Below are 27,974 nucleotides of genomic sequence, written 5' to 3'. Positions count from 1 at the left end.
TTACTAAAAAGATGTTTATCCAGTAATGACAACACACTTCACATCATTTAATAAGGCACACACAACATCTGAACACACTTCACTACACAACAGTGTGCTTCAGACTGATTGTTGAAGCGTGTTACCAAACTCTACTGTTGACACTAAACTGGTCTGTTTCCAAAATAAAAAAAACTTTTTCCGATCAAACAAGGTGAGCTCAGTTATTATTTGAGCAATCTCCATGCCAATTGCGGAGCTTTATGGCATACTGACAGGTTGCAGATAATTAAAGTATCAGCTTCAGAAAGTTATTCTTTCAGTAGATACAAGGCAATAAAGTATAGTCAAAATTTGATATGTCAAGATTTATGAGCCACTTTGATAGCACACTATGATGAATTTACCATAGTCGGACCCTTTGTTTTACAGCTAAGCTTTTGTACCCAGAAAGTTGAACAGGATCACAAAGTTTCAACATGACACGTCTCTTAGATCCTGAGTAATGGTAAATCAAAGTTGATCATTTATTCATTTAAGTCGCAATGTCGAGAAATGTAATGTAATGAAAATATAAGTTTATTTGTTCTTAAATGCAAAGTCTCCAAAATAAAAACAATTTTTCTGATCAAACAAGGTGAGCTCTTTTCAATGGTGCCGAGAAAAATTTGAGTGACCCCTTTTGCGAGATGACCTTTTTGAAAGTGAGTCAAAATTGACTGATTAAATTTTTTTTAGCACACTTGGAACTTCGATAACTCAGTTATTATTTGAGCAATCTGGGTACCACTTGCAGAGCTTTATGACATGCTGGCAGGCTGCAGATAACTAAAGTATTAGCTTCAGAAAATTACTCTTTCAGTAGATACAAGGCAATAAAGTATAGCCAAAATTTGGTACGATAAGATTTATGAGCCACTTTGATTGCACACTATGATGAATTTACCGTAGTTTGACCTTTTGTACTACCCAAAAATTTGAACAGGATCACAAAGTTTCAGCACAAGTCTCTTAGATCCTGAATAGTGGTAAAACAAAGCTGATCATTTATTCATTTCAGTTGAAATGTCAAAAAACGAGCCTTTACGGAAAGGTGGCTGTAATTTGGCAGTGCTTCATGTAAGGTCTATATGTACATCCTGTAAAAATTTCATCGAAATTGGAGATGGTCGAGTGGGGACCTTCAGGCCACTTGCCATGGAATGACCGATTTGCAAGTTCAGTGCAATGCTACACAACACTAGTCATTTGCTGTTGTTATGACTACTCTCTGCATACTCATCACTCTACTTGCAGGCAGTGCACAGGCCTTCTTAACCTAGATGGCATTGCCATAGCCCACTACTATCCCTGGTACAGGTATTTCTCTGGACTACGCCCCCCCCTCCCCCCTCCCCCCCCCCCCCCCCCCCCCCCAGTCACATTGGAATATCAGGAAAAGAGGGCAAAGGTCGTTTGGCCAAGGAGGCTATCAAAAAGGATATCTTAAAATTGGAGACACCAGGTCCGGACTTGTGGATGTCCTATCCTAATGATAGCAAGTCTCCTGGAATAGAAAGTGATATGCTGTAGCTGCCACCAAGCAGCTAAGTATGCTAAAGAAACCCATGCATGGATGTTTTTGTTCAGAAAACCTGACTTCACATTACCCTCACAAGAATATCCTATTCTTAAAAAAGCCATTCCACATTATTGCAGTTATAGCACTAATTTATCAGTGGCACACATTTTAAGGATGTGTCTGACTCCATTAAATATGATAAAGCAAACCTAGAAGCTAGCTGACTTACCTTCAGTTTTACTTGGTAACATCCAAGCAGCGAAACTAGTTTTACATTTTGTATGGCAGTGTGGGTTGTGTGATTGTATCTGGAGGCCAGGCAATATGGTGTTGCCAGCCTGAGAGTTGGGGTCTGGTTTCCTCCTGCCATAATCTCATCCCCTGACGGTCTGTGGCTACCTATGGTTGGCTGGCAGACCTGACTTTGTAACCTTTTGATTTGTTTGTGTTTCTGCATCCATTGTTAGTCCAATGGTCTTCCCTCACTTCTTTGTTCAATTTTATAGATCTCTTGACAGTGCCATTATATTTATAAAATTTACTCTGTTATATGTTACCATTTAAGTTGACAATATACAATTCTAGTTTCAACAGTAGTTTGGAGCTTCTTGTATATCCATTCTTTTTCAATTGCAGAAAAGTCACACTGTTCAGCTGACAAAATGTTTTTGTGTTCATCGGGTGCGTGTATTCTGAGAAGATACGTGTGTGATGGTCGAATTGATTGCAAGGATGGAGCTGATGAGTCACCAGTTCATTGTGGTCAGTATACTTACATAATCAATTATAGAATGTGAAAACAACATTTTTTTTCTTTTATAAACCATTGGTTTTATCAATAAATCCATTAGATTTAGATATTGAAAGGAGATGGGCAAAATTCACACACAGAAAATGTAATTCAAATGAAGTTATTCTAAGTTAGCTGATTTATGGTGACACACACATTATGATTACTTGTGATAAAACTGATTGGGCAAGTACAAAGTGACTTTGGTGCTTAAGTCACCTTATGGTGGAATATGTTTTGCCAAAACATTTTGTCGAACCCTGTTGCAGAATAAATTGCAGTCCTCCTCTATCTACCCTTCAGATTTTGGAACTCTTGGACATTGTGATTTTTAAAACAGATGTTTAGCAATGTGTTTTTAAAATTCCGTAAGCAATGTTTAAGCAGTGTTTGCAGTTTACTGTTGACGGAATGTGGAATGTAGTTTATTTGTCTCGTAATGTACAGTTACAAATCAAAGATTTTTGTACTGAAGACATGTCAGATTACTTAAAAAGGTTATAATAATTAACGTTTTTCAGCAGGCATATCTACATTTTTACACATCTACAATTTGACAATAACATATGTAACACATGTGGTCTTTTTGCAGCTTGCAGTACAATTTATATGCTACATTAACAATTTATTATACAATACATAATCTTTATTGTTTCTTTTCTTTTCACAATTTATTATACAATACATAATCTTTATTGTTTCTTTTCTTTTCAAATTACCAAACAGTCCTGCATGAATTCTTCAATTGAATGATAACATTTTCCCACTAGTATATTAAATAACAATATTTTTAGTGGGCCAAACTGCATATTTAATAGAGTTGTGTTATTTAATTTATTGTAAATTTTTAATCCCATATACAATGGTGTTTGAGTGTAAGATTTTAAATTATGAGAGGGAAGTTGGAAGCTGTGTCTGTGCAAGTACTGTAACTGTGGTTGAAATGAAAATTGTCAAGTGTGTTTTGATTTTTATATATGAAAATAAAAGTTTCATAGATGTACAGAGAAGGAATGGTTAGTATTTTTAATTTTTTAAATAATGGGTGACATGATGTTCTTTTTTGGACGAAACACATGTTACTCATGATTCTGTTTTGAATTGTAAGTAATCTTGGGCAGTTTATAGAGTTTCCCCAGAAAATTATTCCATATTGAATTATAGTCCCAAAGTAGCTGTGGTAGACGACTATCTTCCTGGTGTCCATAAGGGTGGAACCAGATGAGACATTCACCGCATAAGCTAGTCTGTTTAGTTTGTGTGCTAAGAAGTCTACATGTGCCTTCCAATTTAAACTTTTGTCAAGGTTTAGACCTAGAAATTTTACATAACTTGCTTCAGTCATTTCCTGATTGTCGTGCACTGTTTGTATGGGAGATGTTGCTAATGTTTTAAGCACTGAACTGCACTAATTGTGTTTTTGTGACATTGAGTTTTAATCCATTGTGCTGAAATCATAATTCTAGCTTCCCCATTATGTTTTCCACAGTATTGTGAATTTGTTCTAAATTGTCATTTTCAATTAAAACTGAGGTGTCATCTTGAATAAAACTGAGTGAACATCAATGTTTACCAGTGAATCATTTATATACATTGGAACAAGATAAGGTCCTAAAATTGAGTCCTGTGAAACCCCTGCACAAATCTTTGTCCAGTCCGAGAATGATTTTTTTCCATTTGAATTTAGAGTAACTATCTGTTATCTTTCCGACAAATAAGATTTGAACCACTGCAATGCCTTATCCACGATCCCAGTGTAAAAGTAGTAAGTGACTGACTGAGTCAAAAGCTTTGGTCACATCACAAAAAATACATGTGACCTTTTTACCCTTGTTTAAAGCAGAGCTTATCTTTTCAGTGAATTCCCTAATGGTGTTTATTGTTTTTTTCCCCTTTTGAAATCCAAATTGATTTGGTTGTTGAGTCAGTACCGTTGCGGACTAGCAGCATTTACTGCAGGCTGCTGTTGGATCTGAAATTTTTACACTAATCAGCTGTATACTGCAGAATAGAAATACAATTGAGCATTTCATGCAGCAAGTTCTCATACATAAAGAGTCTATATTTGTAGATGCATGTCTGTTTTTTTTATCACAGTTGGCCACAAAAATGTTGCTGGCATAATTATAGTTTTCGAAGTTACTTTATTTTTAAACTTGAAGGTGCTGATGAATGTAATGTGGGAGTAAGAAAGTAGGAAATCAGTTTTCATAAATACACTTATCAGGTTTGCAGCTGCATAACACTGTGTAAGTCTCATAAGTTTTTCTTAGAGACATCTCTTTGGTATCTTCAGTTGGTTGTAGCAGTAACATTTTAACAGTGTCTGATGTTGATATAAAGTAAATTGGTTGTACCATTCTCCCCTTCCCCTCCCCTTTTTTCACAAACTTTCTTTATGGCTCCTGTTGTTAATAAAATAAGATCAATTGATATGTGATCAGGATTCAGAGTGAGTTCTTTAAATAATCACCTTTCTTAATTTTGTGAATGTACCTTGTTACTTGTGATACTGCAGGTCCCGATCCTTGTGAGGGTAGACAACAGTGTGATGATGGTCGATGCATACCTAGTGCGTGGTGTTGTGATGAATATCAAGATCCAAACTGTAATGTTAGCATCAAGCCCTCATGTTGTCCAAAGACCAGTAAGTAAATATGCTTACAACAAATGTTGGAGCTGGCCGGTGTGGCCGAGTGGTTCTAGACACTTCAGTCTGGAACCATTCGACCGCTACGGTCACAGGTTCGAATCCTGCCTCAGGCATGGATGTGTGTGATGTCCTTAGGTTAGTTAGGTTTAAGTAGTTCTAAGTTCTAGGGGACTGATGACCGCAGATGTTAAGTCCTATAGTGCTCAGAGCCATTTGAGCCATTTTTGAACAAATGTTGAAGATATTGTATGTATGTCTCTTTCCTATCATGAACTGATGATACCTTCCACATAATTTCTTTATTATTCCCATTACCATGTTTCCTCATTCCTAGTTTCTGCTATATTGTCCTGTCGTGGATGATCCTGCTTTTCCCCATTGATTGCATTATATGTGCCACTGACAGTCCTACTTGTATGATTTTTGAAAATATATATTTAATATACAGGATGTACATAAAGTCTGGGAACACTTAAAGTCTGGGAACACTTTCAGTTATTTTTTGCACAAGAACTAAACACTGTATAGATGTCATACATATTGTATTTTGAAGAGAAACTCTTAAATTTTTTTTACAAACATTCGATATGCGAAACATGAGTGACCCGGCAGACATCAGTACGGTAATCAAATTATTGCCATATCCGTTCGAGCATGGCATCGTCGACTGTGGCAGCACTTCCCGTATTCTCTCCTGGAGCCCTGTTACATCACGTGGTGGAGGCGGTATATACACCAGACAGAAAAAAGTCACACAGAGTGAGATCTGGTGATCGGTGAGACCATTTCATGAAACAGCTTGCTCCGCACCTAAACTCGCCATGTTTGCGACTAGCGCTGACATTCAGCAGATTACAAAACTGCGCTGTGGCGGTATACATGAAAGAAACTTTCATGGTTTCTTTTTAAAATGACATATGTATAATATCTGTACAATGTTTGGTTCTTGTGCAATAAATAATTGAAAGTGTTCCCGGATTTTATTTACAGCAAATCATGATTCCCCACAGTGAAAATCTTGATTCCTGCATTCCTTATTTTTCTCATGCCTGCAAATGTGATACACAGCCACAATTAGAGGTACAGTCTGAATCCAACAATTGAATGTGCTAAATTTTACCTAACTTCATTTACCTTATAATGAAATTTTGAAAAGTGGATTAATGACAAAAAAAAAAAAAAACAACTTTTATTATACCTGCTATGGTGTAACAGATATACGTTATTGTGCAGTTTGGATCACTGCACAAGTAAAATTGACAGTTCACAAAAACCAATCTGTGCCTAGCTGTCATGTCATAGAAAGCAAGCCAAGAGAGTTACCCATAGATCTGCCGTCACGCTAAGTCCTTCAGCCATAGTGTAGTTAACTATTCTGAGAATATTGAAGAAGGAGGCCATGATCACAGGTTATTGACTTCTCTGTTAGATGACCAGATGTAGATAGCATCCCTCCCCACTTTAATTGCCCTGTAGACCTGGATGTGTCCCAGTTGGTAGTGGTATTGTTGTAACAGCAGGGGACAGATGTTGATTGGCAGCTCATAAGGTGTTTGATTGTCATCTTTAAATTCATTGGTATTGACGGTTGCCGGTCTGTAATTACACGGTCCTCTGCTTGCTGCAAGGGCACTGTCTTGATGCTGGAGCTGGGTGGTGTTTGGATTTCTGCCTCCCTGCTTGGAGTCATCGGTGCTGGAAATGGAAAAGGACCCCACTTCATGGTGGACCAACTTTGACATTGACGGTCCAACAGATGTCATCTTACTCAATATGGCATCTGAAGGTATGCTGAGCCGATTCCGGGGATGGTGGTGGTTGCCTCAGTGTAGAATCTGCTGGTGTCTGTGTGCAGCTGGTTTGTTTGCCATACCAGCATGGTGCCATTAGCTTCCCCTGAGTGGCTCTAATGATGCTGGGTAGCTGTACAGGTACCCTTCCAAGGATGCGAGCCCTGACCTCTACCCACAGAGAGTAGTAGGGGTGGTGTCTGCACTGACCCGGGTGTTCGTTGGTCGCAGGAGGTCAAAGATTGTCTGCTGTTAGTGGCCACTCACCAGGTCTGCCGGAATGTATCTTTGGATTGAGGTGATTCAGTAGTATGGCAGGAACTGTGCCATTTCAGTGGCTTTACTTGAGGCTGAGGTACTCACATCTGCAACTGAAGGTGTCGACAGTGGTGTGGCTCCACCATTGGAGGCTGGGTGGAACAGTGCTGTTTTTTATGTCATTCTGAGAACAGAAATGCTGAAACATGTGAAAAGGAAATTGAGGGACATTCTCCAAAACTATTTTTTCTGGGGTCTTTTCAGTGGTGAATGTTTTCTGCAAGATGTTGGTACTTTCACTTGCTGTGGTATTAGGTATTCAAATGAAAGAAAGGGATTTTGAACAGGCATTGCTGACAATGAGTCACATCTCTCGTGCGAATGGACTGGTGAAAACTACGTGTATGCACTTCCCTGGCTACTGCACCTTTGGTCAGACGTCGAATTGTTGCCGTGGTGCTGACTGATTTTATATGCGGGAGTGGGATGTGTACTTTGTCATCATGGATGCCGGGTCAGTAGACATGCTAACTTGTGAGCACATTTGTGCATGTCTTCCCATACTCTAGTACTCTGTGTGCATGAGGTTTATGACACGCTCGGCACTCATCATCATCATCGTAGTTGTCTATTGTCAGCATCGATAGCGCATGTACTGTGTCGATATGGATTCTGTTCTTAAAAGAAAAATAGGTATGGGGCTCCTCAAGGGAATTGGGTGGGAGACGTTCCTTTAAGAAAGCAATTAGCCATTTTTTATATGTGTTCGTTTATCCCAATGTCCTTTTGTCCATCTTCCTTTAATGTAACACAAGTTTAGATCTTCATTTGCACAGCAGATTGAAGATGGTGCTTTAACTTCTGAAAGGCATCCCAACACTGCTGGGACCACTCATATTTTGCAACCTGCTTATGTAAATTATTGAATGGTCTGGTGATCAAGCTTTTGGAATGAGTTTGGCACACTAATTGACTTTGCTAAGAAATGACTGAAGGTCTTTTAAGTTAGTAGACATTTGATTTTTTTCAATGGCTTTCAAATTTTTTCAATGGCTTTCAGTTTTTTTAATAGCTTTTACATGTTGCTTGGGTTATTTACAATTCCTTTTGACTCAGTATTAGAGCTGTAAAAATAATGACTAAATTTTGTACCTTATGTATTAGGTATTGTTCAAGCACATACCTGTTACAAAGTATTCTCTACTTGTTTCTGTTGTTAATGAAGATCACAGATATTTATATCCCCCCTCCCAAACACACACACACTACTCTGAGTATGCTGTTGACACAATTTCCACTTTTTTTTGTTTTTTTGGCTCTTCTCTGAAAAATCACACAGTCTGCATCATGAGCAATGCACAACAATTGCACTTCAAACTCAATTCTTAAGTCTGTTGGTCTATATTGACCATTGATTGTACATGAAGAACCATTCACAAAATGGGGGTAACAAATGGTTTGGCTTGGCGGTTGGTTGGTGGGCAAAGGTTCGTACAAATCATACACTGTCATAACTGAATTGATGGTTTTTTCTGAGAGTGATGCCTGCTCCCCTGTAAGATATCCTCTTGATGCAGGATAACCTCTTTCAACTCCATCATTTCCATGAGACACAGTTGGGACTACGTTCACCACTTTACTTGTTTGTGGATATTATGGTTCTTCTTTCATACATTTCGTACTGATCACTTGCTTCAATAACTGTCGAATGGAGTTTGTGTTGTACTTGAAGTTATGCTGGTTTCCAATTGGAGTAGATTCCATTCATCGACTAGCAGATCAAAAGCAGTATGCAGCTATAATGCTTTAGAGGCACTTAAATATCAGTGACACTTTCTGCTGATGATCTGTCATAGTTATGAAGACACCAGAAATGTTTCAAATTCCTTGACCCTGCCAGGTTGGCTTTAAGAAGAATCTACAGTAAACCCCACTTTTACGTTCCCAGAATTTACGTTTTCCCACAGTTTATGACATGTTTTATTGTACCTCTCAAATTTCCTATGTCCACAATGTTAATTTGCACCCAATTTCGTGTCAACATGTTTATAATTTTCCCACAATTTACGCATTATGAAAAAATGTTTGTGGAGAAAAAAATGACGCTGGCATGATGTTGGCCGTCCAGTAGTGTTTTAAGTTTCTTCGCACCAGGGTATTCTACTCAGTGGATTTGAAATGATAAACGTATAAAAGTTGAAACAATTCGTACTTTATCTCTCGCTGCTACCAAGCTCTACTTAGCTTGATGGCTGATGGGAGTAACTAGGTTCGTTCGAATAAAGATATTACGACCAGCCACAACCATTTCCAGACTGACCCTACAGCGCAAACGGAGTTTCGTGATTGTTGTGATCATCGTGACACATTTGTTGAAGCATATTTAGTGTGTTTCGGCATTTGGCCACTTGTAGTGCTAGTTGATGCAGTCATTCACTTTGCATTACTCAAATGTTTTTAGTTTAAACACAGCGCCGGTAACATATTTTTTTTCATGCTGAGCAAAACTTGTTTTGACGATTTATTCTTGTTGTCAAATGCATTATTTGCATATGAATTTTTTGTGATGATACAAACAAAAAATGTGAGTGGTAATTTGTGTGTTGTGATTTTCTACATTACTGAAGAGGCACAGTACCTGATAACCTCAAAAGGAAGGCTACAGTACAAGAGACGCAGAATAACACATGTTCAAACACTACACAAAATACTAATGTACAGGGTGTCCCTTTTATCTTGACCACCCTAAATAACTGTTTGTCCAGATACAAATTACAAAATGTTTCAAGCAAATGCTCTTTAGCCATCAGGGGGACATCAGTCAGCATGATTGCCGTCGTCGTAGCTTTTGTTTTTTACAAAGATATGAACAGCGGTACGACTTTTTTAAATGCACCTTGTATTTTTTGTTCAGTAATTCATTTCTTCTCCTGAAGACCTATTCAAAACTGTGTCACAGTGTACCATTCACGGAAACACAACATTATTATTTACATAACACAACATTGACTTTGAGCCTGGGATCACAAACTCGTCCACTTGCTGGAGTTCAAAGTGGTGACCCAGGACACCGATACATTGGTGCACTTGTTGACAGAAAGAATTGTTTACTGCTTCCAGTGTTGCCTGCTGAAGCGAATTACAAGCAAGCACAACACGTTCCTGCATGTCCTCTGGAGTTGTTGGAATATCGCGATAGACAGCGTCTTTAATGCATCCCCAAAGGAAAAAGTCCAGAGGATTTAAATTGGGAGACGTAGCAGGCCAAGTAACTGTTCCTCCTCGACCAACACATCTGGCAGGATACCTTCGGTTCAGAACACGACGTGCACACAAGACATTATATGCTGGACATCCATCATGTTGATACCACATAAGCATTCTGGTTCTTAGGGGAACTTCATACAGAAGAGGAGGAAGAATTTGTCTGAGGAAGTTGGCATATGCTATGCCGTTTAGACTGCCATTGATGAAATAGAGGCCAATAATTGTAGTACCAAGGATCCCACACCAGACATTATCTCTCCATTGATGCTGATGTTCTACCTGTTTAAACCATCATGGATTGTCGCTGAACCAATAATAGAAGGAACATTCATCAGTAAACAGAACATTGGAGATGAAGTTTCTCTTTGGCAAGGATTTGCTGCTGTGCCGACTGACAGAAATGTACCCGATTCTGGAAATCATTCCCATGCAATTCTTGATGTAGGTGTACATGATAAGTATGGAACTGGTGACGTGTAAGAATAAGATGTACACTTGTTTTAGGAGTGCCAATCTTGTGTTCAAGCTGTTGTGTGCTCACATGTGGATTCATAGCAACGGAAGCGAGAACAGTAACTTCGGCAGCTTCGTCTGTGTGAGTGCTACGATGATTGCATTGTCATGAGTTGAAACTTCTGTTTCCTGAAGCATCACAACAAGATGAAAAAACATCTGTTGGGAAGGTGGGTTCTTGTCAGAATATCGCTCTCTGTACAGTTCCGCTGTCTGCGTAGCATTTCGCCTACCTCTAACATCAACAATAAAAGAAATGTTATATCGATGCAGTTTGTAGGAAGGACAGCCTTTACTGTATGCCTACTCTACACAACAGTATTTAAAATGGCATCATTCCATGTCAAGTGCTCCAGTTTAGAAGATGATCCCAGCTCGACCATCTTCAGAGAGCCCTACATGAACTTATGCAAAGTTTCAGGCTCACCTGTAACTTGGTTGAGGTGCTAGAGCCATTTTTGTGAAGACCACTTTTACAGAGACCGAGAAGTAGTGAAGAAATCGTCAAGTTTGGCATTCAACTGTTCCTAATGTGAAGGAACTAGACTCTTGCTTCTGGGTATAGTGGTAGAACTTTGTGTGCTCTACACACAAATGTTGCAAGTGGAGTTCAGAAAGCAATGCATTTGGCATAATCTCAGTTCAAAGTGGGCAACAAATCATGTTGCGAGAAATTTGCCCCATAGTTTAATGAGGCATAAGTAGTGGAGAAAGTGCGCTATGGACCTGGTCTTTTGCCAAACTACTGTCTGTCTGGGGGTTTAGTATATCACAAATTTTGGCCTGGCTTGTGTGTTTAATTACTGTGCAATCATCCTGCAAATTTGCTAAAAAACACGAATGTATCAAAATATACCTGTGTTCAAAGTTATGTATCTCAAAATGGACACCTACCATATTACATTCATTAACACCATTCACAGAGCACATTTCATTCTATTAGAAAAACTTATTTTCATTTTGATGTCTCTTTGGGCAAGGTGCAAAAAATTCGCCTAAACTATTGACTTTTTGGTAATTCGGAAAATTGTTATGTAGGTCCATGGTGGCTGTGCCACTACCAATCTCAAGACTGGTGACCTCATCGCCAAGGGGCCACGCCCGATAACCGTACAAGGTCAGCTACTGATGGGTTTCTTTACTGCAGGTTCCCAAGCGTGAAAGTGGGTGTCTAGCAGGTTCCCAAGTCTGAATGTGGGTATCTAGCATGTTCCCAAGCATTTTTTGGGTCTCTCTGTGGTTCCCAAGACGTAATACAGAATTCTTCAATTGTTAAATGTTTTAAATTTTTCGCTGATGTCCAAAACTATTGCTTTCGGCAAACGGTATTGCTGCCCCATCATTGAAGCAGCTGGGACTGGTATGACTGCAATTATCTGTTGTTCTGGGATCCAGCATATGTCTCTTCTAGTAGGCCAATGAAATGATTGAGCAGCTCCGTGAGGATGCATGAAATTGATCAAGGAATCTTTTTCTTCTCATGAAACTTCACAGATATTTCCTATCCACCTTTTTCCATCATAAACGCAAGCAACGTACTGACCAGGCTGTAGTTCATTAATGGCAACATGTTTAGTAGCAACTTTACCATTTCGGTTAACATTTGCTGTAAAGGACAATGTATCATTTGATACTCTGTGAATCTTAAGTCGCTTTTCATCAGTTGGCACAAAATGGTGATGGTCTCTTGTACCAGACACTATACCTCCATCCTCAAAACATGTCTCTTGATCAGTTTTTGCATATTCAATAATTTCTTTTTTAATATAAATAAATTCAATGTCATTAACATTTTTTTTGCAATATTCAAACAGATCAGTTGGTGTTAAGATGTGGTTGTCAATTGGGCGTTGAAGGCTAGCTCTTGCTGCTAAACGCTTAACTGTGCCCCCAATTCCGTCACACGGTGATTTCCCATGGCTTGTTCCGAAAAAATTCCATTCGGCAGTAATGCCAAAATCTTTTTGATGATGGCAAAGATATAGGAAGCTCTTAAAATTTTTGTACTGTGCTGCAGAACATCTCTAAAATAATGAATATGCTTAATTTCTTTGAAAATGCACTTAAGGGATTTAATCAAGTACATTAAAAACTCATGCACTGCAACTGTGTCATGTCGGAGGCAATCACTGATTATGCAGTAGCTGACACTCTTTGGTCTTCATCACCTTTGTAGTAAATGACAAATGGATGTATTGTAGCTTGACTATTTTCCCAATGGAATCCCTGCACTGCGTCTTGGACAATAAAGGAGTAATTTTCTGTGAAATCCATTAATGTAATCAATTCTTCTGGTTTAAGACCTTCTTTAGTGAACTGCAAATGCTTGCTCTGATGCTTGCAATGTAGTGGTGAGTAGAAAAGGCCAACAGTTTTGTAGCTAATAGTTCAGTGAATTGTTCAACTGTCATTTCTCTGGTTTCAAGTGTATCTCTATCAGTGTGAGTCCATTGTTTGAACTGAATTGTATCCTCAGGATCAATATCTGCAAAAGTGCTTTCCAAATTTTCATTTAGAGCTTCTGTTCCTGGTTATACTTCACAGTGATGAAGCATGCAACCCTTTGTTTCCAAATTACAGACAATTTTGCTCAGTAAAATTTTGTGATCTTCTTTTATTGGGCTATATACCAACATTAGTTTCACATTTTGATGTATTGTGCAGACACAAACTGAATGTGAACCAGCTGTGCCTATAGTCACACACCACTTTGGCCTTAATTCACAAAATTTGGAAAATCCAATTTCCGGCCCATTTTTATTGTGGTACTCAACATACATTTCTTTTAAGTTGCTCAGCAATACGTATTTCTGTTTTTTAACCTTTTCTCCATCTGTCCGAACAGTAATACAGTCCTTTTTTCCTGGACAAACCCGACTAAACTCTTCATCATAAAAATGTTCTATGACTCTTTCCTTCACATCCTCAGAAAGCTTTTTCGCACATTTACGTTTGGCTGTGCCAATATTCCCTGTTCACCTTTTAACTTTCTATCCTTCCTTACCATTCTTTCTGAAACACAAAATTCTTCCATAGTCTTTTTGATAGACCAGCTTTGGGGAACAAAGGTCAAAATTTGAATTTTCTCATTATTATTTGATATATGTATATTTTTCTTTCAATTCTTGGACCAACTCAATGTAATCTAAACAAGTCGATCATACCTTGCTTGTGGATGGTTGCTCCAATTCACTGGGATCATGTCCTCCCACTTCTGCAATTTTCTTAATAATTGCACTTCACAACTTGTATTTTGTGCTTTGCATATCCTTTTGTATTCCTTGCACCAATTCGTTCAAATTTTAATGGTGATATTCCAACAAATGTTAAGCTTGTATTCAAATTGTGACCAACATTAGTCTCATCATCTTCATCTGACTGATATTTAACGTCCATTTGTGAATATTTCAGTGTATCAAATTCTTTTCTACAGGAAAGGCACATTTTTTGGCTGGTTTAATATCAGACATGGCTATCCTTTTTAGTAGGTCAGCTGTTTCTATGTTGATTGAGCGCAAGCTTTTTCGTGCAGTGTGGTTTTTCTTGCCATATGGGTTGCAGCATGATCTTTGCAAAAATTCAAATCTTTTTAGGAGTAAAGCTTCATGATGGAAGCATAGTTGAGTATTTTCAGTAGAGTGTAAATCACCCCATCTAGAAAGTAATTCTTGTACTTCTAACAAAAGTTGCTTTACAGCTTTAAGTTCTTTTAAGGCACAGTATTTCGTTAAATGGCATGGGGAATCAGTATTTCCAAAACTGCATACATTAACTTGATCTTGTTCTTCCATTTTAGCAACAACTTGATATGCTTCAGACACTAAAATCAAATTGTAGAGTCCTAAATAAAGAAAAGAAATAAAATTAATAAGGATTCACCTTCCCAAAAATTATGTAGCAGTCTCTAGTACAGTTAAATGGTTAAATTTAGCTATGAACCTGTCACAAACAGGTTTAAAATCACTGAATAAACAGCAAAATGAATATTCAAACAATGAAAACATAATCAACAAAATTCCAAATTTTAAGTGACATTTTTGCACCTTATCCAAAGAGACACCAAAATGAAAATAAGTTTTTCTAATAGAAGTAAATGTGCTCTGTTGAATGGTGTTAATGATTGTAATGTGGTAGGTGCCCATTTTGAGATACATGACTTTGAACACGGGTATATTTGGATACATTCGTGTTTTTTAGCAAATTTACAGGATGGTAGCACAGTAATTAAACACACAAGCCAGAAATTCTCCTTTTTCAGTACAATGTTTATGAATCAAATGTGCAGTGGCCCTCTGGTTTGGGGCAGAGTGGAAGATTTAAACTAGAGGCTCAGACAATTCAGTGATGGTGTCGGATACAAATTTTTTGACCTCAACTATTGAGTGTAGAATTGAAAGGTTTTCGTTAATAGGTCAGGTGTATACTGTGTGCAGCAAGCTGTTACTAGGGTAATGGAGTACGTGTTGTGTGCACATGTGCGTTTTTAGAGTGAAGAAACCCCTTCACAGGCCTTACCAGATGCCTTCTGAGTCCAGAAAGAGTAGCATTTGTCATAGCAGATCAGAGAAAGAAAATGTTTATATAGTACTAGTTAACTGCAGGAGTGTCTGTTGCTAGGTGCCAGAACTAATCTCACATACAAATAGTAACAGTGCCCACATAGCACTAGGGACTGAAGTCTGGCTGAAGCCAAACGTCATTAGTAATGAAATTCAAAATTCGTTTTGGAATATGTATTGCAAAGGTGGGTTGAACAATGCTGGCGAAGGCATGTTTATAGATGTAAAAAAATACAATAAAATCTAGTGAGATTTATATAGATCCTGAATGCAAAATAATTTGGTAGAAGACAGGTGTTACAGGTGGATCAGGAATAGTCATCAGATGTTTTTATAAATCCTCCTGCCTCAGCAGCATTAGTCGCACAACAGTTGAGGGGTAAATTGGAGAACATTTCGCATAGATTTTCTGGTCATGTTATAATTTTAGATGGAGAGTTTAACTTACCAATCATTGTACAATACACTTAGACCGGTATGCGCCGAGCAGAGTTGTGAAGGATGAAAAGACCTGTTGTGCTTCAACAGCCCTGTTAGAAAACTGCTACAAATGCAAAGCTAGCTTTGCTGTAAATTTGAATATAGCCAGAGCTTCACAAAAATTGAACAAGGTCAAAATTGGCAAAAGGTTGGCCATGCGTGAAGCATTCATTGAATTGAAAAGTAAAATTATGTCTATCCACTTGACAGGAAATCCTAACAAGTTTTGATATTATGTTAAATCAGTTAATCGATTGAAGCCAGCTATCCATACACTCTGTGACCTTAATGACATTGACCGCTACGGTCGCAGGTTCGAATCCTGCCTCGGGCATGGATGTGTGTGATGTCCTTAGGTTAGTTAGGTTTAATTAGTTCTAAGTTCTTAGAAGTTAAGTCGCATAGTGCTCAGAGCCATTTGAACCATTTTGAACCTTAATGACATTGAAATGGGGGACAACACAAGAAAGGCCAAAGTACTAAGTCTTTTTCCAAAACTGTTTCACGGAGGAAAATTGTCCTGTAGGGCCTTCTTTAAATCATCACATGAATGACGAAGTGGCTTATATCAAAATAAGTGACCATGGGATACAAAGCAACTGAAATTGCTTGGTAGAGGGAAGACTACTGGATCTGGTAAGATACCATTACAATTCTACAAAGAGTATGTGAAAGAACTTGCCGCTCTTCTAGGAGCAGTGTACCATAGGTCAGTGGAGGAACCAAGTGTTCACGGTGAGTGGGTAAAAGCACAGGTCATTTTTGCTTTCAATAAGTGTCGTCAAAAGGATGCACAAAACTGTAGGCCTATAACTCTGTCGTCGATCAGTTACAGAATTGTAGAATATGTTTTATGCTCATGTTACGATATTTCTGGGAACCAAAAATATTGGGGAACCAAAAATATTGGTTCCAAAAACAGTGATTGTGTGAAACACAGAATGCTCTGTTCATCCATGAGACCCAGATGGCAGTAGACAGAGGTACCCAGGTAGATGCTGTGTACCTTGACTTCTGGAAGGCAGTCGGTATAGTTTCACGTAGCTGCCAAATGAAAAAAAAATGAGTGTACAGAATATCAGCAGACAGATTCGGATTGAAGAATTTCTAGCAAACAGGACACAGCATATTGATCTGAATGGAGAGAGATCTTCAGTTGTAAGAATTATGTCGTATGTACCCCAGCAGAGTGTTACAGAATCACTACTTTTCACATTATATATAAATGATCTAGTAGATAACTTCAGAAGTTCCGTGAGGCTTTTTGCATATGATGATAATCTACACAGAGAATTTGCAATGCTAGAAAATGGTAGTGAAATGTAGGAAGACTTGTAGAAGATCAGTGCTTGACCCTTCAGCCTTGACATAAACGTATCTAACATATGAATGGTGGGCTCCATGTGGCTCCCAAGTCATGCAGCGACCGTAAACCATAAAATTACCAAATATGCAGCAACCAGTCGCAAAATGATTTTGCATCAGGTTGCTGCATATTTGGTAATTGTATCTAACATATTGCGAATAATAGACAGAAAGACCTTTTATTGTGTGATTACAGGGGAACTCTGATTTTACGTTCTCCAATTTTTTGTTGTTCGTGATTCTGCACCATAACTTCATAGCCCCGTGAGAAACACAGATGATCAGTTTTGAAAATGCCCCGATTTTACATTTCTTCCTAGTAAGGTTTACATTGATTCTAAGTTCTTTCTCGATATCTCACTCTACTTCATCCCTTTTTCTTCCTATTGACATTTGATGTGGTTGAACAAGTTATAAGTGGCTCAAAAGACAGATGGTTTGCACCACAGGTGGTGGTGGAATTAAGGGAATATTTTAGGCTATTGTGGAGAGGGGAGAGGTGAGGGAGGAAAAACTGATGTAATCCACAATCGTTGTTGCCAACATAGCTCGCAACATTTAGCTTCACCCTGCAGTTATGATACAACTATTGCTACATTGCAGTGGTAATGGAAAAACAAGACTGCCGATGTGAAGTGTTCTGGACCAAGCCAATACATGATGACGGGGTCGTGCTGCCACCTTTTCTTGTGCCAATTATAACTCAGTCTCATCTTTTTGCATGTATTTCTCATGTACTGTATTCAGAAACAATATCAATTGTCAACCTTTTAAATTCAAATACTGAGTCTTGAAGAATATGCTCAGTCATAATCGAGGAAATGTCATCAATTTCCGGAGAGTGAACTCTTATTGGCTGCGGACTTGTTAAGTCACCCAATGACTTGTTAAGTCACCCAATAGCCAGTGCAGCCTCCACATCACACTAACACATATAAAATGAACTCACCTACAGGACGTGTGGAGAGGGGGAGTGGTCCTTCAGCGACGGGAGTGCAGGTAGGGGTGAAAGCATTTTGTGAAGTGCCGAAAATATACTTTTAATTCTGTCGATGTACTGTGACAGAGATGTCACACGGAAGTAGAATGAGGGTTTTCTGATAGCACATTTTAACGACTTTCGTGTTCAAATCTGACATGATGCAGTTGGAACAACTACATACACTACTCATTTGTATACTTTGCACCACACACACCGCACACTGAAGATCCTAAAGATTGGCATCAGTGATAGAGGGTATGAAGTGAAATTGTAGCACCTGAGCTTTCTTTCAAATTTACGTTTTACACGGTGTACAAAAATTTACTGAGCCGACTTCTGATAAGCTTATAACATCAATTGGGGAAGTAAGCTAACTTTTTTGTGTCTCTGTTTCTCTCATAAAGCCTAAAATAACACTTTAACAGTGGTTTGCATATGAAGTGCGACTCATAAGAAAAGCATTAAAGAATAATAACAGTGGTGACAAAGTATGCCATTGAGCAGATGTCCACATTTATGCTTATGGTTTAACCACTTAGTTGCTGTGATGTTTTGGGTTTAATTCAACATGCTCATTAATTTTTGCTTTTCTCTGGGTGAGCACAAAGGATGATCCCTCAAAAATGTGTGTTTTGAATGTGTAATTTGTAGGCGTAGCATATCAGAAATTTTTTTCGGTGAGATTATACTTGGGTTACACATCTGTGATTTTTTAAGAATTGATGAAATTCATTACCACATATTATTGTATAGACATTGCACTGAACATTTAATTTCCTTCACTTAGACAGATTTTATACAAAGTATTGGAGAGGATTGTGATTTGTAATCATATATGCCAATTGCAAGTGTTTTTGCTCATATTTTGTGGGGTTTTAACATTTTCCTCAATTTTGTGTTTTTTTGAGTCTGGACCATAAGAAAACGTAAAATAGGGGTTTCACTGTATACACTTGCAGAAGCAGTTTCTTCCGTAAAATATCTAGGAGTATGTGTACAGAGCTATTCGAAATGGAACAGCTACCTAAAAGTAATCACGAGTAAGGCAAATGCCAGACTGAGGTTCATAGGAAAAGTCCTTAGGAAATGTAGTCCATCAACAAAGGAAGTAGCTTACAAGATACATTTGACCAATTCTTGAGTATTACTTCTCAGTATGGAATTCATAGCAAATGGAGAAGGTCCAAAGAAGAGCAGTGCATTTCACTGCATCTTCATTTAGTAAGCATGAAAGTGTCACAGGGATGTTCAAAAAAGAGTAATGGCAGACACTGCAAGAGAGGAATACTGCATCACAGTGTGGCTTATTGATAAAATTACGAGAGTGTACGTCAACAAATACATTGCTTCCTTCTATGTATGTCTTGTAAAATACTATAAAGTTAAAATGTGAGAGATTTGAGCCCACACAGAGGCTTACCTGCAATCAATCTTCTTTCAAACTATTTGTGGCTCGAACACAAAAGGGAGGAAGTGACAGTGGCACACAAACTAACCTCTGCCATACACCCCAAGGTGGCTTGTGGACTGTAGGTGTTGATGTTGACTAATTGTGAGATTTCACAAAGAACATGATAAGCAATTATCAGGTAAGGTGTTAGTTACAAAGCTAAGATGTTCACTTATCACATGTGAAAAAAACAAGGTGTTTTAGTTTATACTTCATTCGAAATCGAGTGAGAAGTGTTGTGCTGTGAAAAATTGCACATAATAAATAGGCTGAAGTATCTGTTCCTCCTATGAAAAATAAAGCATTTATTAAGATACCAATACCAGTATCAATTTGACATACTTTCATTGAAATAAAATTGTTAAAAAAGTCGGCCAAGTCACTGTTTTAAGTGCTGGATCCAGCTCTTAGCCAGTATGTGGAAATAGTCAATTGCAGATATGAAATGCAGCTAGTTCGCAGTACATGGAAACTGTAATATGTGAAATATGCCTGTCCTATGAATTCAAAAGCCATGCACGGGCAATAGGTGGAGTGAGTGATGTGTGTGGGAACCGTATTTCTCCAGTATCAAGTAGGTACACCTATCTTACAAAGTGTTCAGTTGGATTGTAAGATTAACTTGTGTTCTGAGCTGAGTGGTGAGATTAGTAGAATTAATCTCATGTTTGATGTTGTCATAAATGTGGAAATGAAAGGCTTTCACTTTCATGCTCTGAACCTACATGAGGTGACATGAAGATCTGAACAGTTACTTTGTACAAAAATGGTACTATGGCAGCTTGTTGCATGTTAAAAAGTATTTTACTGAGGCCTGTAAATACAGTCTGCTCAAACCAACCTGGCTGCATCAAGGAATCTGCAAAATTTCTGCTGTCAGAACATTCACAGCAAGTGTCATTGATATTGCAACCATGCAGAAGCATTTCTGCTGGATATTACTTGCAATGAGCTAGTGGATGAATGGAAGCTTCTCCGGATGGAAACCAACTTAAGTTCAAGTACAACACAAACTCCAATTGACAGCTGAACCAATGCATCAATATGAAATGTGTGAAAGAAGAACCATAACATCCCCAGACAATTAGAACCATAATATCTCCCGACAAGTACATTGATGAAGGCAGGTATAACTAGCTCTGTGTCACGGGAATGATGAAGTTTGACAGGGGTTTTTCTGCATTGAGAAAATATCTTACAGAGGACCAGGCATAACTCTCAGGGGGGGGGGGGGGGGGGGAAATTACCAGAACTACCTAGATGAAGAAAGAAGGAAGAAAGAGAAAAACAAAAGTGAGAAAAGGAAAAAAGAGCAGCTCAGGAAGAAGGAAGTCAATAAAAACTTGTCATGGAGAAAAGAGAGATTTCATCACGAGAAGAAATATTTAGTATGAAAGCTTTCACAACCGGATGACATATCTTCTGGTAAACGTTCCGGGATGTAAGGTCGTGGTCCATGAAACTCTTCAGTTCCTAACGTTTCGTCCAGACATCTTCAGAGGGGTGTTTCTCCTCCGGTGAGTCTTGCCAACTGACAGGTCGGACGTCTGAGAGCGACTTATATATCGTAGAAAGTGGGCGTGACCAGAGTTACATGTGATATGCAGAGATAATCTTTCTCACAGATAAAACTTAACTATCGATCGTAATCTCGATCGATAGTTAAGTTTTATCTCTGACAAAGATTACCTCTGCATATCACGTGTAACTCTGGTCACGCCCACTTTCTACGATATATAAGTCGCTCTCAGACGTCCGACCCGTCAGTCGGCAAGACTCACCGGAGGAGAAACACCCCTCTGAAGATGTCCAGCGCAGCTCTGGACGAAACGTTACGAGCTGAAGAGTTTCATGGACCACGACCTTACATCCCGGAAGGTTTACCAGAAGATAAGAAATATTTAAACAAAAAAGGCAATGGGAGCAGGAAAAACTTATTGCAGCCAATATGCTGCTCTTTGAAGCTAGTGAAAGACTTGGGTTTCTTTACAGGAGAAACCCCTTCAAGAAGCAGGACTCGCCCAGGGCATGTTGATAGGTGTGCTGCTGGTTCAGAAAGAAGTTCAGAATCAGAAATAAGATGTATATGCTCTCCACTCCAGAGTTGATAAAAGAAAAAGTGTTTTAATAATATCATTTTTTACAAAAAATCAAAGAATTAAAAGTGTTTTAATCACCCCAGTGAAATTTTCTATGCAGTTACATGCCTATTTTTTTTATCTTACTTAACTTTCAATTGGTATGAAACGTTATTAGTTAGAAAGTTTGTAAACTCCACAGTGTAATTAATTATAAGTAAATAGTGGCCAAACCACATCCAATGCTGTGCCTTGACAATCAATAATTGTGCAGTGCATTGAAATTTAATACTCCTCTTATACAGTTAAAAAAAGATGAAATAAGAATGAAGCATGTGGCTTTTGACCGATATTAGAATAAAGGTTAAAAAGATGATGTCTTCACTATTTGTAAACAGTTAATTATGACCTTAACTGCCTTTTTGGTAGGAGATATATTTCTCTTTAAGTCAATCACGTGATTTTTGAAATACATTTTGTTGCATCTTAATAAAGTTAAATCAAACAATGGAAAGACAAGTATGGAATAACAACACTATAATGAAAAGGCTAGATTTCTGCTTGCTGTATAGAGGAGACATAGAGTTGCAGATAGGGACAAAAAGAGACTGCTGTACATTTGAGCTTTTTTGGCCAGAAGGCCTTCTTCCAAAGTAGAAAACCTACACATACGTTCACACAAGCACAACACACACGACCACTGTCTCTGGCCACTTACATAGGAGTAGCGATCTATTTTTAAATAAAGCCAGTCACTTTTTTCCTAAATGTTGTCATTTTTATTATCTTTTTCATATCCAGAAAGTGTTTGCAAGCCTGTGTTTGTAATCTTATCCCGTAACATTGGCATTTCCTATACCAGAGGAGTTTATTACATTATCGATTTTCTCACAAGAACCTGTACATACAATCAAGAAGCTAGTAGTAGCACAGATGACAACTGCTCACTGCGTGGTTGTTACTGCATTGTTTGAAAACTGCCATTGCCTCCCACAGTTCACTACAACCGTTCTGCCTTATTGCAGCCCCCAGCCTCTGCTGCAGCAAGGCATGGAAGCATGTGCTAACAAGATTGCAATTGCTGTATTCTGACCACTTCCTGTAGCTTGGCCACAGGATAATGAAAAGTTGATGATCTGCCATACAGCGTAAACTGTAGATGTGAAGCTTTTAGGCTTACAAATACTGAAGACTCGACCTGAGGCAGACATGGAGAACACTGGTCCACAGTGAATTCTTTGCGGAAACAAAACATAGATGGTGTTTGTAGATTTTGACACACTGAACATGAGTATCACAATTATAATTGTCTCCAAGCTCAGGGTTACAAGTAAGATGGGACTTAACGTTTCACTATATTGCTGCTGTAATCAGTTGGATTTGTACTGTTGCTACTCACTAGTATTTAAAGTAATTCAACACAGTAACTTCACCTCACAAATTTATTCACAGCATCCATTACAGCTTCAGTCACAATCATGCACGCATGCTGCAGAGGGCAGCACAGTCTACAGTTTTGTGTACAACACCAACAGGTGGTGTAAGAGTCTCTTATTCTGCAACATTCTCCCCGTTCTTGTCCATCTATAGGGGGATGACGGGCTGGACTGGTCAATAGATCTTCATGCCATCTGGCTGCTGGAGAGTGATCCATCTAATATTATCATCTCGGCTTTGCTGCACCTCCTCCAGCATTGCTTTCTTCCACAAGTGATGTCATCTTGGAGTAGAATGACACCTCCAATTCCTGGTCTTCTTCTTGAGGCATGTCTCTTCACCTTGTGGTAGTTTCTTAACAGCAGAAGATATTAATTTTTCCACCTACACCAAATGTTCTTGTATCGTACTCAGAACTCATTGGTAAGATTCCTTCTAATTGCTGGTTCTGCCCCACATAGAATGGTTAGTAGTTCGTCACCATTTAGGAAGTGAGGTGGAGTCAGTGGCATATCAATCTCTTCTTGAGTGATGGGTCTTGAGTTTATTCCTGTCAAAATGATGTTAATGCTGTCTTCATCCACCTGAGAGCGACCAAGCACCTTCCTCAAGCAGCGCTTGACAGAGCCTATCATGCGATCCCACCCTCCTCCCCACCAAGGAGCATCTGGTATGTACATCCAGATGATTCCATGGTGGGCACAGTAGCACTATGTCACCATGCTGGACAGTTTTGAAGAGCTCAGATAGTTCTGTGTTGGCTATATGGAATGTTGTAGCATTAAACAGTGAGTAGTAGGCTTCTGTGTCCTGCAGAGTGTTGCATGGTCATCATAAATCTGTTGGCGGACGTATCGGTGACAAGTTCAGTTGAATTGCGCATATTGTGGTGCCTGTGAATAGGACCATGCTCAAGGATGGATGCCCAATCCTTTCAGCCAGGCAGTAGCTTCTCCTCTAAGCAAATGAAGGTCCTGGAAGGCGCCTTGAAATTTCCTTAAAGGGATTCATTGGCTGTCTTTGTAAGTGTGGATTATGGATGTTGGACAGAATAGGGAGCCACTGTGTTGCTTTTGAGTTATGGTTTCCGATATCAGCCTCATAGTATTATTGAGTTGAGTATCTACTGCTCTTGTGTGGGCACATTTAACTACGTACGTAACTACGTATTCTGCTGCTGAATACACAAGAGCAAGGGCTGATGTCCTGAGGGTTATCGCATTCATTCCCCAGCCATTTTCTGTATTAACACTCATTATCACTTATTTTTCTACAGCTTTAGCTTACATTTTTACATAATTGATAATGAATAACAATATTTACAAATTTAATGGCATAAGTATTCTGTAACACTGTAAAAACTCTTTTTCAATGAGATAGTCTTTAAGTGGCATGCAGCTTTACTGTATGATTACATGATGATGGCGTCCTCTTGGGTAAAATATTCCGGAGGTAAAATAGTCCCCCATTCGGATCTCCGGGCGGGGACTACTCAAGAGGATGTCGTTATCAGGAAAAAGAAAACTGGCGTTCTACGGATCGGAGCGTGGAATGTCAGATCCCTTAATCGGGCAGGTAGGTTAGAAAATTTAAAAAGGGAAATGGATAGGTTGAAGTTAGATATAGTGGGAATTAGTGAAGTTCGGTGGCAGGAGGAACAAGACTTCTGGTCAGGTGACTACAGGGTTATAAACACAAAATCAAATAGGGGTAATGCAGGAGTAGGTTTAATAATGAATAGGAAAATAGGAATGCGGGTAAGCTACTACAAACAGCATAGTGAACGCATTATTGTGGCCAAGATAGATACGAAGCCCACGCCTACTACAGTAGTACAAGTTTATATGCCAACTAGCTCTGCAGATGATGAAGAAATTGAAGAAATGTATGATGAAATAAAAGAAATTATTCAGATTGTGAAGGGAGACGAAAATTTAATAGTCATGGGTGACTGGAATTCGAGTGTAGGAAATGGGAGAGAAGGAAACATAGTAGGTGAATATGGATTGGGGGACAGAAATGAAAGAGGAAGCCGCCTGGTCGAATTTTGCACAGAGCACAACATAATCATAACTAACACTTGGTTTAAGAATCATGAAAGAAGGTTGTATACATGGAAGAACACTGGAGATACTAAAAGGTATCAGATAGATTATATAATGGTAAGACAGAGATTTAGGAACCAGGTTTTAAATTGTAAGACATTTTCAGGGGCAGATGTGGACTCTGACCACAATCTATTGGTTATGACCTGTAGATTAAAACTGAAGAAACTGCAAAAAGGTGGGAATTTAAGGAGATGGGACCTGGATAAACTAAAAGAACCAGAGGTTGTACAGAGATTCAGGGAGAGCATAAGGGAGCAATTTACAGGGATGGGGGAAATAAATACAGTAGAAGAAGAATGGGTAGCTTTGAGGGATGAAGTAGTGAAGGCAGCAGAGGATCAAGTAGGTAAAAAGACGAGGGCTAGTAGAAATCCTTGGGTAACAGAAGAAATATTGAATTTACTTGATGAAAGGAGAAAATATAAAAATGCAGTAAGTGAAACAGGCAAAAAGGAATACAAACGTCTCAAAAATGAGATCGACAGGAAGTGCAAAATGGCTAAGCAGGGATGGCTAGAGGACAAATGTAAGGATGTAGAGGCCTATCTCACTAGGGGTAAGATAGATACCGCCTATAGGAAAATTAAAGAGACCTTTGGAGATAAGAGAACGACTTGTATGAATATCAAGAGCTCAGATGGAAACCCAGTTCTAAGCAAAGAAGGGAAAGCAGAAAGGTGGAAGGAGTATATAGAGGGTCTATACAAGGGCGATGTACTTGAGGACAATATTATGGAAATGGAAGAGGATGTAGATGAAGATGAAATGGGAGATATGATACTGCGTGAAGAGTTTGACAGAGCACTGAAAGACCTGAGTCGAAACAAGGCCCCCGGAGTAGACAATATTCCATTGGAACTACTGGCGGCCGTGGGAGAGCCAGTCCTGACAAAACTCTACCATCTGGTGAGCAAGATGTATGAAACAGGCGAAATACCCTCAGACTTCAAGAAGAATATAATAATTCCAATCCCAAAGAAAGCAGGTGTTGACAGATGTGAAAATTACCGAACTATCAGCTTAATAAGTCACAGCTGCAAAATACTAACACGAATTCTTTACAGACGAATGGAAAAACTAGTAGAAGCCAACCTCGGGGAAGATCAGTTTGGATTCCGTAGAAACACTGGAACACGTGAGGCAATACTGACCTTACGACTTATCTTAGAAGAAAGATTAAGGAAAGGCAAACCTACGTTTCTAGCATTTGTAGACTTAGAGAAAGCTTTTGACAATGTTGACTGGAATACTCTCTTTAAAATTCTAAAGGTGGCAGGGGTAAAATACAGGGAGCGAAAGGCTATTTACAATTTGTACAGAAACCAGATGGCAGTTATAAGAGTCGAGGGACATGAAAGGGAAGCAGTGGTTGGGAAGGGAGTAAGACAGGGTTGTAGCCTCTCCCCGATGTTGTTCAATCTGTATATTGAGCAAGCAGTAAAGGAAACAAAAGAAAAATTCGGAGTAGGTATTAAAATTCATGGAGAAGAAATAAAAACTTTCAGGTTCGCCGATGACATTGTAATTCTGTCAGAGACAGCAAAGGACTTGGAAGAGCAGTTGAACGGAATGGACAGTGTCTTGAAAGGAGGATATAAGATGAACATCAACAAAAGCAAAACAAGGATAATGGAATGTAGTCTAATTAAGTTGGGTGATGCTGAGGGAATTAGATTAGGAAATGAGGCACTTAAAGTAGTAAAGGAGTTTTGCTATTTGGGGAGCAAAATAACTGATGATGGTCGAAGTAGAGAGGATATAAAATGTAGGCTGGCAATGGCAAGGAAAGCGTTTCTGAAGAAGAGAAATTTGTTAACATCCAGTATTGATTTAAGTGTCAGGAAGTCATTTCTGAAAGTATTCGTATGGAGTGTAGCCATGTATGGAAGTGAAACATGGACGATAAATAGTTTGGACAAGAAGAGAATAGAAGCTTTCGAAATGTGGTGCTACAGAAGAATGCTGAAGATTAGGTGGGTAGATCACATAACTAATGAGGAAGTATTGAATAGGATTGGGGAGAAGAGAAGTTTGTGGCACAACTTGACCAGAAGAAGGGATCGGTTGGTAGGACATGTTCTGAGGCATCAAGGGATCACCAATTTAGTATTGGAGGGCAGCGTGGAGGGTAAAAATCGTAGAGGGAGACCAAGAGATGAATACACTAAGCAGATTCAGAAGGATGTAGGTTGCAGTAGGTACTGGGAGATGAAAAAGCTTGCACAGGATAGAGTAGCATGGAGAGCTGCATCAAACCAGTCTCAGGACTGAAGACCACAACAACAACAACAGTCTTTAAGTTTCTTTGGAAAGTCATTGTCAAGTACACTATCTTGCAGGTTTTTAGGCAGACTTCTTAGGAGTCTGATACCAGAGTACTGGGGTCCTTTCTCTAGCATTGCCAGTCGGTGGGGTATGCTCCGTACTTCATTCTTCCTTCTTGTATTGTGGGTGTGTACACTAGCATTTGTAATCCAGTCCTCACTACCTTTTGTGATGTACATTATTGTTTTGTATATATACAACAATGAAAAAGTTAAGATACCTAACTTCTTGAAACAGTTTCTGCACGTTTCAGAGGTCTTTCTTCTTAAAGTGGTCATAATTGCTTTTTTTTTTTTTGTAATGTGAACACTCGTTTTGTCTCTTGTTTGTTTGAGTTTCCCCACACAGTCACTCCATACTGTAAGTATGGTTCGAAAAG

At 38.8% G+C, this 27,974-nt stretch overlaps 1 protein-coding gene across 1 annotated transcript in view; it reads left to right on the top strand.

Annotated features, from left to right (window-relative positions):
• LOC126419892 (uncharacterized) overlaps positions 1 to 27,974 on the top strand; it is a 79,984-nt gene that overhangs the window by 24,783 nt on the left and 27,227 nt on the right. The window contains exons 4-5 of the mRNA XM_050087156.1: positions 2,177 to 2,302; positions 4,849 to 4,977. Of these exons, the coding sequence (XP_049943113.1) occupies positions 2,177 to 2,302; positions 4,849 to 4,977 (255 nt within the window). The remainder of the gene's footprint in view (positions 1 to 2,176; positions 2,303 to 4,848; positions 4,978 to 27,974) is intronic.

The sequence above is a fragment of the Schistocerca serialis genome, chromosome 9 (genome assembly GCF_023864345.2).
Source record: "Schistocerca serialis cubense isolate TAMUIC-IGC-003099 chromosome 9, iqSchSeri2.2, whole genome shotgun sequence".
NCBI classification, from domain to species: Eukaryota; Metazoa; Arthropoda; class Insecta; order Orthoptera; family Acrididae; genus Schistocerca; species Schistocerca serialis.
Note: the sequence above shows the minus strand (reverse complement) of the source record. Positions and strands in the feature narration are given on the sequence as shown.